The 13,780-nt window shown below is 36.9% G+C and overlaps 2 protein-coding genes across 3 annotated transcripts; both read right to left on the bottom strand.

Annotated features, from left to right (window-relative positions):
• Window positions 1–2,584: 2,584 nt before the first annotated feature.
• LOC101303471 lies at window positions 2,585–7,863 on the bottom strand. Of its 2 annotated transcripts, XM_004290653.1 has the most exons (9): window positions 7,584–7,863; window positions 6,644–7,108; window positions 6,064–6,501; window positions 5,302–5,547; window positions 4,397–5,212; window positions 4,168–4,325; window positions 3,788–3,918; window positions 2,920–3,450; window positions 2,585–2,837 (listed from the first exon to the last, which is right to left on the bottom strand). In XM_004290653.1, the coding sequence occupies exons 1-9, from the start codon at window positions 7,764–7,766 to the stop codon at window positions 2,833–2,835; spliced, it is 2,973 nt and encodes a 990-aa protein (XP_004290701.1). In that variant the 5' UTR covers window positions 7,767–7,863; the 3' UTR covers window positions 2,585–2,832. The 2 variants fall into 2 exon arrangements, with proteins under 2 accessions (XP_004290701.1, XP_004290700.1); XM_004290652.1 differs by having other exon boundaries at window positions 2,591–3,450.
• Window positions 7,864–9,831: 1,968 nt separating this feature from the next.
• LOC101303179 (receptor-like cytosolic serine/threonine-protein kinase RBK2-like) lies at window positions 9,832–13,047 on the bottom strand. The gene is made up of 9 exons (XM_004290651.1): window positions 12,784–13,047; window positions 12,196–12,558; window positions 11,846–12,097; window positions 11,606–11,760; window positions 11,447–11,526; window positions 11,215–11,350; window positions 10,954–11,103; window positions 10,572–10,857; window positions 9,832–10,260 (listed from the first exon to the last, which is right to left on the bottom strand). The coding sequence occupies exons 2-8, from the start codon at window positions 12,539–12,541 to the stop codon at window positions 10,741–10,743; spliced, it is 1,236 nt and encodes a 411-aa protein (XP_004290699.1). The 5' UTR covers window positions 12,542–12,558; window positions 12,784–13,047; the 3' UTR covers window positions 9,832–10,260; window positions 10,572–10,740.
• Between the last annotated feature and the right edge of the window lie 733 nt (window positions 13,048–13,780).

The following is a 13,780-nucleotide window of genomic DNA, read 5'->3' as shown; positions in this document are numbered from 1 at the left end:
GGTGGCTTTGCTCTCTTGCTTCCTCAGAGGTTGACTGAAATTGGTGCAACATATCGCAAATGGGTTGACTTATATAGGGCGAGAAACATCAATGGGTTACGACAAAAACTTGGTAACTGACACTCGCACAGAGGAATGATGTCAGGTCAACAATTTGTTAGAATTTCTTTCTTCTTTTTCTGTTGGTCTATTAACATAGTTACTATTGATCTTTGTGAGTCGAACTCAGACACAAGTGTTTACAACGAGAAGCAAGTGATTTGGAAGCGGCTAAAACATGAGCTCTTTAACTTCGTTATCTTGTTCACATATGGATTAGGAAAGCACACCAAACGACGTGACTTTTACATTGTAGAACCGATGTTAGTGTTGCGTGTTTGTCACGGTACTAAATGATCATTTGTCTAATCTTTTAAGAGTCGAACCCACGATCTTTAATTACGAAGAGGAAACTATGTCACAAGACCAAATATTACTTGATCGAACAACATTATGTCTTTCTTAATTTTCCTACTTTTTGTTGTGGTGGTTATTTATTTTGGAGTTCTTCTCTTGGCAACATATAAAGAAGATAATCCATCCTCCATTATGGTCAGAAAAATTTCCAATAGATGATTCTTAGATTCATTGTGTGGTTCACTCCCCTTTGCAATTGACAAATTTTCTACTTATACAGCAATTTTCTTTCTAATTTAAACGTTCATGTTCCAGAGAGAGTCTTGTTCTCTGATATTTCCATTAGATGGTTCTTAGATTCATTGTGTGCCTCGATCTGTGGTTCACTCCCCTTCGCCATTGATAGATTTTCTACTTGCTCGGTTATATACTTTCTATTTCTAATTTAAACTGTTCATGTTTCAGAGCGCATATGAGAATCATGTCCAAAACTGCCACCAAGCATTCGAGGTTTGCTTAGCAGAGGATCCTTGTATTACGAACGTCAGAAAAAATCAAAATTTCTATATGCAAATTACGTGGGATGCATAGAGTATCTGTAACGAAGTTAAATAAGCACAAGATGAGGTTTTGATGCCTACTACACTATCCATTTTGTTTCTGTCAACTTCGTATCAAATGCCATACGTCAAACCCATGACCATATCACCCTACTTTGGTTAGGATTTGTATGGTGGCTTTTGAACTTGAGTGCAGTTATTAGGACTTCTAAATTTGCTCAGTATACCTTTTATGTTCTTTACACCTTTTTAATTTTAACTACAAATATTTACTCACTAGACCTCATTTCAAATTCCTAAAATAACTTTAGGTATGTTATTAACATATATCTTGATAATTTACTCATTATATCTCTTATTTATTCTCTAGACCTCATATCTTTTATTTTATTTTTTTTCTCTTTTTTGCATGCTATCATTGAGACCTTTATTCCTTGATTTTTTTTTTCGTTCAAACCTCTTTCACGACCTTAATTCCTTGATATATTTTTATTTCCCATATAATGTCACCAAACCTCCATTATTTGATCAATTTGTAAGAAATTTTTTTCAATGACGTCAATTTTTATCTTAAAAATCAAATAACACAAAGTATTAGGTTTCAAAAACTTATATTTACCAGCTCAGTACCGTCTCTCCTTATAAGTGAGAGGTCGTGAGTTTGACTCACAGTAGACTCATTGTAACATATTAGTTGTTTATCTGATAAAAAAAAACTTTTATTTACCAACAAGAAAATATTATAACATAAATTAGTTTTTCTTTTTCTATTTTACTTGTGCTAAACAATGATCAAGGATAATAACTGTATACTATATATATTCTTTTTTTCCTTCTATTTTATGTACATCATGAAATTATTTCAATAGTTATTTAATTTTTCATTATCGATTTGTTTTTACATATATATTCCTTCACCTTGTATATATATGCTTTCAACATGTATGATAATAGAAAATTTTATGTCACACAGTCGATATTGATAATAGTTTTAGCTCTAATTAAATATATAATATGTAGTAAAATTTAGAAAATAATAAATTAGAATTTAAAAATATATAAGAAAAATAATAAAAAATACAATCAATTAATTATCGAATCAGAAAATCTAGAGAGAATAAATATACTTCTTTTTGTATGATTATTGTCCTTAATAGTCATTACGTAAGAGGAGATAATTGTCATTCAATAACTCATAACAAAAAGAGGTAAAGTGAGTAAGTGAGTAAATTTAAAGGCCCCAATAGCCGCACGCTTTGATTTTTGATTATACATAATTTTAGTTTTAAGTGTTCTTTGGTGCTTCTAAATTTTAATATACTAGCGCATAAGCTGTTGTGTTAGGTCATTGCATGAGTCACACCGGAGTACACCATAGAAATTGAAGTGTCACAAAAAAATGCATCAAGTCACAGGTTGCTAGGATTTGTTCAAGAGCAGTTTTAACAACAGGACTTTTAAATAGAGGAACCAGAAGAATACATACCGCAAGGAAAGAAAGAAACCCATTTACAACTACAAGAAAGAATAGCAGCCAGTTTGGCATTAGTTAAATAGAACGAATTTACAACACAAATCCAAATTTATATTCATTTTTACTTCTTCTTTTTTTTTTTTTTTTTTTTTCTAAAAACCATATCAGAAGAGTAAAAGTAATGTTATCCAACTTGGAGATAACTGATTTCACACCAAATTTATCTGCTGTATAGTACCAAAAGGATTGATTGAAAAGTTCAAAACGGGGAAATAGCAGTTCCAAATCCACTCCTGTACACACTTTTCAACTTACCCGCAGCTACCGCGAATCATAACATTTCTTTTTTCCTTTTTCCGATATTTATATACATTATGTACAATTGCATCTTGAATCTATCGATCAACCTGCAAGATGAAAAGAACAATAAGGTGCAACTACTGTGGAGGAATCATAGATATAACTGGAAAAACAGTTCTAGGTTTTTACCTTCATCAGAAAAGGCAAACATGCCTCCAAGCATTTCGCCATTTTCTTCGTCGTCAGGTTTTCCCTTATCGCATTGGCTACCATCGCTATCATCGGTTATGACTTCAGATAGGCATCCATTCTGCTCCAATGCCATACAATGCCCCTCCTGGAAAAACTGCGAGAGATCTATTGGACGTTGCAGATTGGAATCCCCCTCTGTCACAACTACAGTACTCGAAGCATGTTGATCCGTGTATAAATCCAAGCCCTCACTCATCCCAATTGTTTTCACTGATAGGCCTTCTTCGGCATAGAATCTTCCAACTGGGAGAAGCTTACTTTCTAATACAGTGACTTGAGAACCGATGTTTTTAAAATGTTCAGATGGAGCACAGAGGGTGCCAAGAAATGAATGGTTTTGAAATGAAGACTCCAGAATAGCATTTGCTCTTCTTTCTGGGCAATTTAAAGTCTGAAGCATGGGAGATCGGGGCAGATCATTGTTCAGCTGATCAAAATCTAGCGAATGCTCAATTCTTCTTGATGAACCTGATGAGAATTCCACATAATTCAATTAGTTAAAACGACTAGGACAGAAAATTAGGCATAGTAAATAAACCAATATATATTGCACCACAAAAGTTTATTTAAAGAAAGCATTGCAAAATCAGAATAGGTTGCATCTCTGCGTTTTGACAAACAGTTGTCTTCAACATAATTTCCTAATTTTGCATTAAAAAAAAGAGATCATGAATCAATGCCATCCCTAACACTAATTTTTCACAAAAACAATAATAGGACAGGGTGAAGCCTTTTTGCTTCAATGGAGAACACAGAAACATGAAAAATCAATAAAAGCAAAAATTTTCTAAAATTAATACCATACCCCCTTCTGAGCTTTCTGTGGAGCTAAGCGATGCAGGGTTTGAGTGACAAATAACAGTCTGTTCTGAGATCTTGCCTTCAGCTTGATGAGATTCTGATGAAGAATTATTTGAATATTTTCCAACTACGACTCTGAACCATACAACCAAGCAGACATTTAACAAGTATCAGAACTATACAAGCATGTTTGCAACACAGACATGAACTCATACATGACATAGTATTATCTTCCCGGACAGCTGAGAAGCTCAAAACAACTGTAACTAGAAATGGTATCAAGATACAGACACACTAACATCTCAACAAGGATTGAGACAGTTAACAAGTAGGAGTTATAAAAATGTGCATGGAACTCTAGATAAAATGGTTCTTAGTTCTTACCTATCATTCCAGCTTGATTTGATGCTATGAAATTGGTGAAAAACAGGTAACAATTCCTTCTGCCTCATTTCGATTTCATGAATAGGGACTTTCTCAACTTCAAACTCTCCACCAGGAAAACTATCACCTCTTTGACACTCCATTGTGTAAAAGCAGATCTAGAACATGAAAAGAAAATTAGGACCAAAATATAGTAATGACGAGAAAATTAGGACCACAAAAAAAGTACCTTAGACTTTTGCCATATTGGTAATCTGAAAGAACTTATTTGCACCTCTGCATTAGAGATGTTCCTGGACCAATGAGTTTCCAGGTTCCTTTTCCCCTCAACACCACCATTTAAGTCAAGAAACTCCATTGCGTAAGTACCATCACAACCTGATTTACTCTGAATTGTTCCCGCGACATCACCATCAGGGTTGATTCCTAAAATACAGTCCTCCCTTTCTGGCCAATCTGAACGCCTGCACACATCCCACCATTGTATAGGTTCAACTTTCACTCTCAGGTCCTCCTCCTGCATGTGCCTGTATGTAGCTGTCTGGGTATTCAAACCGCTATGACTTTGTTCTACCCCGACTCTTGGCTGAAGTTCATGTTGAACTACATGACCTGATGGAGTATAAACTAATAGATACTCCAAGGTACTGGCCCTTGAGTTACTGTGCTGAACACTCTGAGAAAGGGAATTATGAAAAACAGCCGCAACAGCACCAGATGGTACAAATACCTTTCCTGTTGTGGAACCAGCAGCATTGTTGACTGTGCTAAGCCACCCAAAACTACTATACTTTATTCTGCTCACAACCGAAAGAGTAACAGGTGGTGGGGGTGGAAAAGATTGTTGAGTCATGATACAAGAAGAAGTAGACCACCAAGGAAGAGATAAAACTGGATATAGCGTGGGTTCTTCACCCTGGGAATGTTGAACTTGAAATCCAGCATCACCACCAAAAGGGGATAGAACAAAAACATGGCAGGTCCCCTTGGATGAAACAATTGCAACCCATTGAGAATAATGACTAAAGCAAATGTCCTGGATCAACTGCCAGAATAATAAAAATTCAGAACAAAGCAAAAGAAGGACAGCAAGATACAGGGAGATATTGAACGAGGATCAAAATGAATACTAACAGCCGATGTTATTCCACGATGCAGCTTGTACAGATGCACATGAGACGAGTTCCAATTCATGTTCTGAGTGCCTGATCCATTGCGTTTGCATGAAGGCATTATCCGGAAAATATTAATGTTATTTCCATATATTGAGGCAGTAACAAGAAGGGTCCCACTGGGGTCGAAACACAGTGCAGATATTGGACTAGTATGAGCCTTGAACTGCGATATAACAGCTCGGGTAACAAAATCTTTGACAACAACCTGCAGCCAAACCAAGTAATGAATCAGAACTATTCAGAACTTATGGTTCCTCAGCTTAGATATAACACAACTTTTCTAGAACCGCTGATAACCATCACATAGTAATGTTGTATCTCAGTAGGTTTTCAGCTTGAAGTTTATTTCTCACACACTGAAACATCAAAAGCTCCATTAACTATAATGATTGAGACTGGAAAATATAGAGGAGGCATCTATGATGATGCCATGGCAAGAGAGAGCAGTGCTATCGTGAAAGGTTTGCATCATATAGGAATCCTACATATCTAAAGATAATCTAAGTATTAGAGTGGTAAAGGAAAAAATAAAACTCCCACATTATTATGCTAAAGCACACAATTAGAGTCACATCCACCACTTCCACGATAAAGAACAAACATAACTTCATTATTTGGAAGAAATCATTCAATTTCAAAGGATTCATGCCTAAACAGGAGAACAATGTCCAGTGATTGATATACACAGTACGGGACTATTCATGGTGAGTGAAAGACTAACCATCCCAGCATTATCCATTTCTGTTCCGGCAAGCCTGCTAACTTTCCAGCCTGAATTTGATGATACTGGAGAACTAGACCCATCAGGGAGAAGCTCTTGACAGTATTTGTACAAGGTTTTGCATCCCATGTCACTCAGGTTGATAATTCCAGTAGCCAACTGTTTGCTAGATTCCATTGCATAACGAGCCACGTAACTACCATTCCCAGGTGATGTAGATGGACTAACTCCTGGAGAATGAGAAAGATTATGGGGGCCTAAGCGACTTGTGTTTGACATGAGTGGGCTGTTGGAAGCATAAGCTAGCCACCTAGGACCCACAGCCATTGGGCCATAACCTACGTTAAACCCAGAGGATCCTTGTCCTGCTAGCTGAGGAACAGGATAGGTAAGAACACTGAATTTATTTTCGAGGGTAAGGGCGTCAAAGCAGTATATCTGCCACCAGAAATATCAGGACAATGAGTCAGCAATATGTATCCATTCTCCTTACACATAAGAACAGTGATTCTAATGCATTCTATCTCATAGATTATGTATGTCACATTCTAGTACTTGTCACATCTATGTGAGTACTTACTTGACTTGCAAGACCAACAGCTACTATCCGAGGACTGCATCTAATCATACAGACAGCAGACCGGAATCTCAGAACATGCACATAACTGTGGGACCTCAGCGAGTAAAACCGAACAGCTGTAGGAGAGCTGACAGGGTTTCCTGGCCGAGACTCCACATGACCATCTCTTCCTAAGCCTCCCAAGTTGCTGTGATTTTGAACAACGCCTGAACCATTGGTGTCATCTCCAGCAACCACCAGCAACAAAGGATGAGAAGCTCTAAATCCCTCCTTATCATCAGAAGCTGCAGGATAGGGCTGCATCTGTAAGAACGAAACTGGGCCATCACGCTTTGAAACCAGTTCACTGTAGTTAGAGGCATCCTCGACATCAAACACTTGAAATCCATTCAGATAACCAAGCAACAGAACCCGTTTGAAGGCCGAGTGACCAAGCTCTAGCCTATCAAATCCAGCCCAGGTCACCTGTCCACCAAAACAAGTCTATAACTATACCATCGAAGCAACAAGTATGCACATAAAACACACAACTCATCACCAAAACCTCGCTCAGCCATCACATTACTCTAAACCACCAAATTAAACACGACATTTCCTAATTTCACTCAAGTAGTCAAATCAACACAAAAACTGAACTGAAATTTCACCTTCAACCAAACACCAATTTTTTTCCAGACTACTGTAACTAAATTAAATGCTACTCTTCACTACATTCTCACTCCAGCTTTATTCATCCATAAATAAACACCGATCAGCGAACTAAAGTTCATCAATAAATTTCCGTAATAAAAACAATATCGATTAAAATTTCAACAAATTTCCAATAACAAATATATAAAAAATTCCATTAATCAATTCAAAATTTCACAGAACAAAATCGATTAGCAAAATAGTTCATATAGAAGCAAGTAAACTCGAAATAAGCAGAATCGGAGTAAACCTGATCCTTGTGATCCTCGGAAGCAGAAATAGAAGCAGCGACGGACGCTCCGGCGGAACGAACAGTAGAAGCGACAGTGCTGGCATTCGTCGAAACAGTCTTGAGGCACGACGATATGATCCTCAGCGAGCTCGGCAACAAGCCGCCGCCTCCGCCGTTGTTCCTCCCCTTGCCTTTCTTCATCCTCCTCCTCTTCTCTCACTCTCCGCGGCCTCCGCCGACGTTGTCGTCTTCTCCTCCACCACCGCCGATGAGCATCTCCGATCGCCGGCGATCGGATGTACCATTCGCTGACGCAACCGCAGGAAGAGAGAAGTAGCGATGACGATGGTCCTTACGAGTTTGACTTAGGGGAAAGCTCTGGTAGAGTGGTAGGTTTTGTTATGCTGCTTCGTCTTCTTCGACTTCTTCTACTTGCTCTCTTTTCCTTCTCATGATTTTGGGTGTGTGATTAGTTTGTGATGATCTCTAAGTTTTATTTCGTTGAGGACTAGAGGGGACTGTGTGTGTTTTTTGGCTAAACGCGTTCTTTGGTTAATCAGGAATTCAGAGATAATCAGAGGTTTCAATCAAAACTTGCAAAAATGCGCGGTGTAGTGTGAGGAGTGGGAATAATGGGTATTTTGCTAGTTGGATTTTTGAGAGATTTTTGACATAATGATGCCAATGATGGAGACATAGAGTATCGGTTTTTATTTATTTATTAATTTATCTAATAATAACAGCATAAAACTCTCTCATATTTAACCTTTAACATTCGAGTCACACATTTTACCATTTATTGTCTGACATGTTTAAAGAGCTTTTGTGTTCGTGCGTATGCGAGGGCCGATTAGGGATTAGTATAGTTTAATGGGATACCTTCATGGACCTTGGTACGAGATGTTATTAGATGGTAACATTTTAGCATAATTTAAGTTAGCTGTTATTTTCATCGATGATTAATATATATTATATGTCAGATTTTTTTTTTCTCCTCAAGAAGGAGCACTTTTTACGTTTGAGAAAGTTGCTCCTTGTATCAAAACCTACAAGTTTTTTTTTTAGGGTTTATTTTGGTATGATGTGCCCTTGTACTATTGTGTTGAGTGATTTACACATATTGACATGCAGGGCAGAAATGCTCCTGCACCAATAATGTTCATCTCAAGTTCTCATATTTTGCAAATCACAAATGTAAATTATATATGTTGTGCACTTTTGTTTAGAGATTTGGTTTTAAATATAACTTTTAGTTCAGGGTCATTATGAACTTATGATCTATGTTGTTTATTGAATTATCTGATATTTATTTTTGGAATGGCGAGTTCACCTTTGTTTTAGTTGTCAAATGCGGGAAGGGTCTTAGAACAACAATAGATGAATACGTGTTTGAAGCGCGTATGCACCCGATTCCGCTTGTTGACGGCTTATGATTTTAATAGAATGTTAACGGCTAGAATATTTTTTATATGTATATTACATGTAAGAGAAATTTTATTCGCACATTCTTAAATACTAGACACACACCTCTTGAAATTTTTTGTCAATCTTTTCTTTCAATGTTCCTCATATGCCCTTGTCATTTGAATATGAGTAATAGAAGGAGCAACCGTAAAAATTCCAGGAGACATGAACGATGACAAAGACTAATGAAGACGGTGAATCGATTTGATGAACCAGATTGAAACAAAATAAAAGACAGTTTTCATAATCTTAATTACATAAAAACCATAGAATATCATTCTCCTGAACTTTGTTCATTTCATTTTCGACCGATACATGATATGCGATTAAACATAGGAAGAGCCAAAACTAGAAGTAATTAATAGCTTAATGTGTCTGGGAGTGGAAGATTGAAGATGATGATATGATCGTACACAGATGTGTAGGCAACTGAATTTAGTAAATCATCCTCTTATTCAGGGGAATAGGTTTATTAAAATAAGACCCATGATGAATGAATAACATGGATTAGATGATATACGCACAACAAGAAAATAAAAAAAGAGATCAAATTAAATAAAATACCCAGAAAGATCGTCAAAATGTTCGCGAAAAATTTTAGTCAAAAGGGTAAAACGGTATTTAATTTTAAAAAATATATCAGAGGTGTGTATCAAATAATTAAAGATGTGTGAATAAAATTTCTCTGCATGTAATGATGTTTTATAAGTTTATATATTGATAATCTTTTTTATTGTAAATCGATTATCGTTTTCACTTACGGAAAAAAAAGATATGAAATGGTAAAACATCAAATCAGTATTCATTTGTAATTAAGATCGACTAACTTAACTTCAGCAGCTGGGGCTATCAGGTAATGAAATTATATAATCCATCTAAAAGGATCATAGTCTCATAGATGACATGGCTTTAAGACATTTACATGGGTGATTAAACTCTCAACCACAAAAACTGAAGAAATAAAATGGTAAAAGATAACGCATACAAAATTACAAATGATCGACAATGACTGTGCATTTGGATAAAGGTAACGGAAGTACAGAAGGGCGTTGGCGTCAGAGATCAGAGAAGCTGACGACTTTGGTTGATTCACGGCATCAGTCTCGATTCGTGTGCCACCGTCAACGTCAGAACAAGAGTTTGCCGAAACGACTCTGTTTAATGTTGATGATTCTCTGCATTTAGTGCAGTACGTGCACCCTGCTTCCTTGCCTTGCCCATCATTTATCAGCTTCATACACACACAATAATTTCATCATAAATTCATATATGAATCTTCAACATTTAATGTGAAAATAAATTCATACTAAACTGAACTTTTATCGCATCTTGAATGTGTTAAAAGCTGAATATGTGTTGGCTCCTATAAATAAACAATCAATGACTCATCCTAGCTCAAGTGAATCATGTCCATGAGTTACGAGGAGTTTACACGTGAAAGGACGTGTTAAAGTGAGGAAAGTCTCGAGTAAAAACAAATAAAAACTTAAATATGAACTTGATATTGTTAGCTTAAGCTTTGTGCTTACAGTAATAACTTACTCGTATTCATTTCTTTGATTGTAATTTTGTATTGGAGTCTGTACAAGGATTGGAAAACAACATTTCCTTTTTGTTCTCTGAAACTCGTATAAGAAATGTACACAGGTTGGGAACACATTGATTCCCTTTTCGTTGTGATCATGCTGATCTTTAGTTATCTGTTTGCGTGTTAAGGGTCTTCAATGTTGTTGACGATGTCTTCTCGAAATGCCTTTCGGAAAAATGGCATTCGGCTTTTCTTCATGTACTTCAAGCAGCAAAGATCGCCATTCAAAAGTAGTAACACCTGCACGAGGAACCCATGTTCAAGTACTATTCTAGTTGTAGCACTCTTCATAATCAAGCTTTAGGTAATTAGGTTAATGTAGGAAACAGAACATACCTGATTCATACTAGGCCGTCGTATTGAGGATCGTTGTATGCACAAGGAAGCAGCCAACAAAACAAGATTCATCTGTTGAGGGTTGTAGTCATTGGCTAGAGAAGGATCGACTAATTCTCTGATATCATTCTTCTTCAGCAAAGGTTTTGCCTAAGAGAGTACAAAATTGGGATTATTATGACGAATACTAAGATCAATGAATGTCTGCAGCATATGATCGCTTATGAAGATTTAAGTAGGGAACGAAATTCAGCTACATACCCATAACACAAGGCTTTGTTGGGAGTAATCTAGAGCTCGGCGCCCGGTGACTAGTTCCAACAGCAGCACACCAAAGGCAAAAACATCGGTTTTCTCATCTACTATACCGTGCAGTAAGAACTCAGGAGCGAGGTAGCTGTGAACAAATTGCGAAACACTATGAAATTAGGATCAAGGCTAGTTAAATTTTTAACAGATAACTGAACATGATGAAGGTACAAAGATTCTATACCCAAATGTGCCTTCAAATTTTGAAATAGTGTGGTGAGTCCAACTCTCTGGCAGCCACTTTGCAAGACCAAAGTCACAGATCTGAATAAAAGTAATTCATTCAACAAAGGCATTCAAAATTTTCAAAAAACAAAGTATAAAGTTCAAAAGAGCCAGGTACCTTGGCCTCAAATTCCTCGGTGAGCAAAATATTTGCAGCCTTAATATCTCTGTGGATGATCCTTCTCAGACAACCCTCATGAAGATATTGTAAACCCTTAGCTGCACCTAATGCAATTTTGTACCTGACCCCCCATTCAAGCTTCACCTTTGAACCTATGAAAATAACAATCGATCAGTAAACACTGATAGGTTTACCATCTGGTAAATTAGAGCTAATGAGCTATTACTATGGACTAACCATAAAGCACAGAAGCTAAGCTTCCTTGTGGAGACAATTCAAGAACCAAGTGCATCCCTCCTTCAACACCATAACCAATCAACTTTGCAGTATTGGGATGATTCACATGTGCCATGATTCCAATCTCCGACAAAAAGTCGCCGGTAATCTCCTCCGGCGTTCCCCTGGTTAGCCGTTTGATTGCCACAAATTGTCCATTTGCTAAACAACCCTTGTAAACCTCAGCATAACCTCCCTTTCCAATCATATTTTCTACACCAAATCAAGCAAACAAACTCAAATTACTACCCAAGTTTCCAAAATCGAATAGTACAAAATGTAAATGTGAGATTTTGAAGCACACTACAAACCTTGGCTGAAATTCTTCGTTGCAGCTTGGAGCTCATGAATGGAAAAGTTTTTCCATGGTGACTTGAAAGGGTATTCGGAATCTGATACAAGTTTTGGCGTTATAATCTCCCTCATACTGCTGCTCATTTTCTTCGAGAGTTTCAACAGAGGATGCATTGGAGCCAAAGACCTCTTGGATTTGGTTCTCAGCAATTGAACAAGTCCATGCCACCTGGAATTCGCCTTTGATTTTTGAGGGCTTTCAAAATCCAGATTAGGCTCTCTGGTCGGGCTCTCAGAATCTGAGCTCTTAAAGAAGTCCTCAAGAACTCCAACGGGAGAATACGTATCAAGCTTCTCCCTCATATTTCAAAGCTCACAACCTATTCAAACACACCAAATATCTATGAATGAAAAAACCAAACCATGAAAAATAAAAATCGGAGGATTACAAGAAACCCAGAAAACAGAGAAGATAAGAATATCACATGCAGATAAAATAGGGACAAACCCAGAAGCACAAAAATCCAAGCTTTGATGTAAAAACAAAAACCCAATACTCATTAAACAACAAAAAAGAGGATGAGAAGCTTGGAGATTGAGCGTACCATAAACACTGGAGTCTGGAGAGTGAAGGTTTCTCACTTTCTCTGTTATTTTTCATACACAGCAACACAGAGTACGTGTTGAGGAAGATTTGGAGGAGGAAGAAGAAGAAGGAAAATAGTTGGACTTTGATTCTGAATTACTCTACCTCCGCTTTTCAATGTTTCCCGGGAAGCTATTCACAAAAAACCTCTTGGATTTTCCTAATATTTCGGTTTGGAAAAACTTGAGGAAGATATATAATGTGGTAGAAATTCTCTGTGTTCCGTTGTGTATGTGGAGTGTGGTATTTATGAAGTGTAAGCTTGGTTTGGTCCCGCTGACCAGAATGAAAGAAGACAACAAGATTAGTTTGGTCCGTACGCTGTTTAAAGGGTCAAAACCAGCTTAGTTTGGGTCTCTTACCTTGGGGGTGTACGTGTCGGATACAGATTCTGGCACGTGGCTTGGATTTAACATTTTTATGTGGTAATTGGTAAAATTGTGTGTGTTGTTATGTGGATGTGACTCGATATCCTCATCTAATATTCACAAGTTTGCTCATGTTTGCCATGACAAGAACTTTATTTGGGATTAGATTTTACTAGTTTACGTTGGACAAAATATCAAAATTGAATGATGATATCGTAAATTCTTTCAATTTGTGGTTTTAAATTATATCTTAAACTCATTTATATTCATGACATAGTAGAGCCAGAGACTGATGTAATTAGTTCAAGTGGACAATTTCATCTAGAAAACAAGAAGCTAGATTAGGGTTTAGTGTGTAATACATGAAAAATTGTTATTGTAATGCTATTTGCCAATATGCATGATCTTTATGGTTTCGATTTGATTGTATCAAACTTGATCAACTGTTCCAATGGATAGTGAGGGTACCCTTTGCTCGTAGTCAATTCAAATGAACACAACCGATGAGTGTAGGGTTCTTACTTATGATCATCTTTGGTGGAATTCACAAAGAATAAGTCCTTATCCTTCAATCGTGTCACCACCAAA

The sequence above is a fragment of the Fragaria vesca genome, linkage group LG2 (genome assembly GCF_000184155.1).
Source record: "Fragaria vesca subsp. vesca linkage group LG2, FraVesHawaii_1.0, whole genome shotgun sequence".
NCBI classification, from domain to species: domain Eukaryota; kingdom Viridiplantae; phylum Streptophyta; class Magnoliopsida; order Rosales; family Rosaceae; genus Fragaria; species Fragaria vesca.
The sequence above is the reverse complement of the archived record's forward strand: the minus strand, read 5'-3'. Positions and strand labels throughout refer to the sequence as shown.

What these genes read in the sequence shown, in the direction of transcription:
- LOC101303471 (XM_004290652.1), bottom strand. Translation starts at nt 7,766, where the DNA reads ATGAAGAAAGGCAAGGGGAGGAACAACGGCGGAGGCGGCGGCTTGTTG. An exon ending in ATCGTGGAATAACATCGGCT is followed by an intron (nt 5,213 to 5,301) that starts GTTAGTATTCAT and finishes TTATTCTGGCAG; the next exon opens with TTGATCCAGGACATTTGCTT. An exon ending in CACAGAAAGCTCAGAAGGGG is followed by an intron (nt 3,451 to 3,787) that starts GTATGGTATTAA and finishes AATTCTCATCAG; the next exon opens with GTTCATCAAGAAGAATTGAG.
- LOC101303179 (XM_004290651.1), bottom strand. Translation starts at nt 12,541, where the DNA reads ATGAGGGAGAAGCTTGATACGTATTCTCCCGTTGGAGTTCTTGAGGAC. An exon ending in AAATTTGAAGGCACATTTGG is followed by an intron (nt 11,351 to 11,446) that starts GTATAGAATCTT and finishes ATTTGTTCACAG; the next exon opens with CTACCTCGCTCCTGAGTTCT. An exon ending in GACGGCCTAGTATGAATCAG is followed by an intron (nt 10,858 to 10,953) that starts GTATGTTCTGTT and finishes TTCCTCGTGCAG; the next exon opens with GTGTTACTACTTTTGAATGG.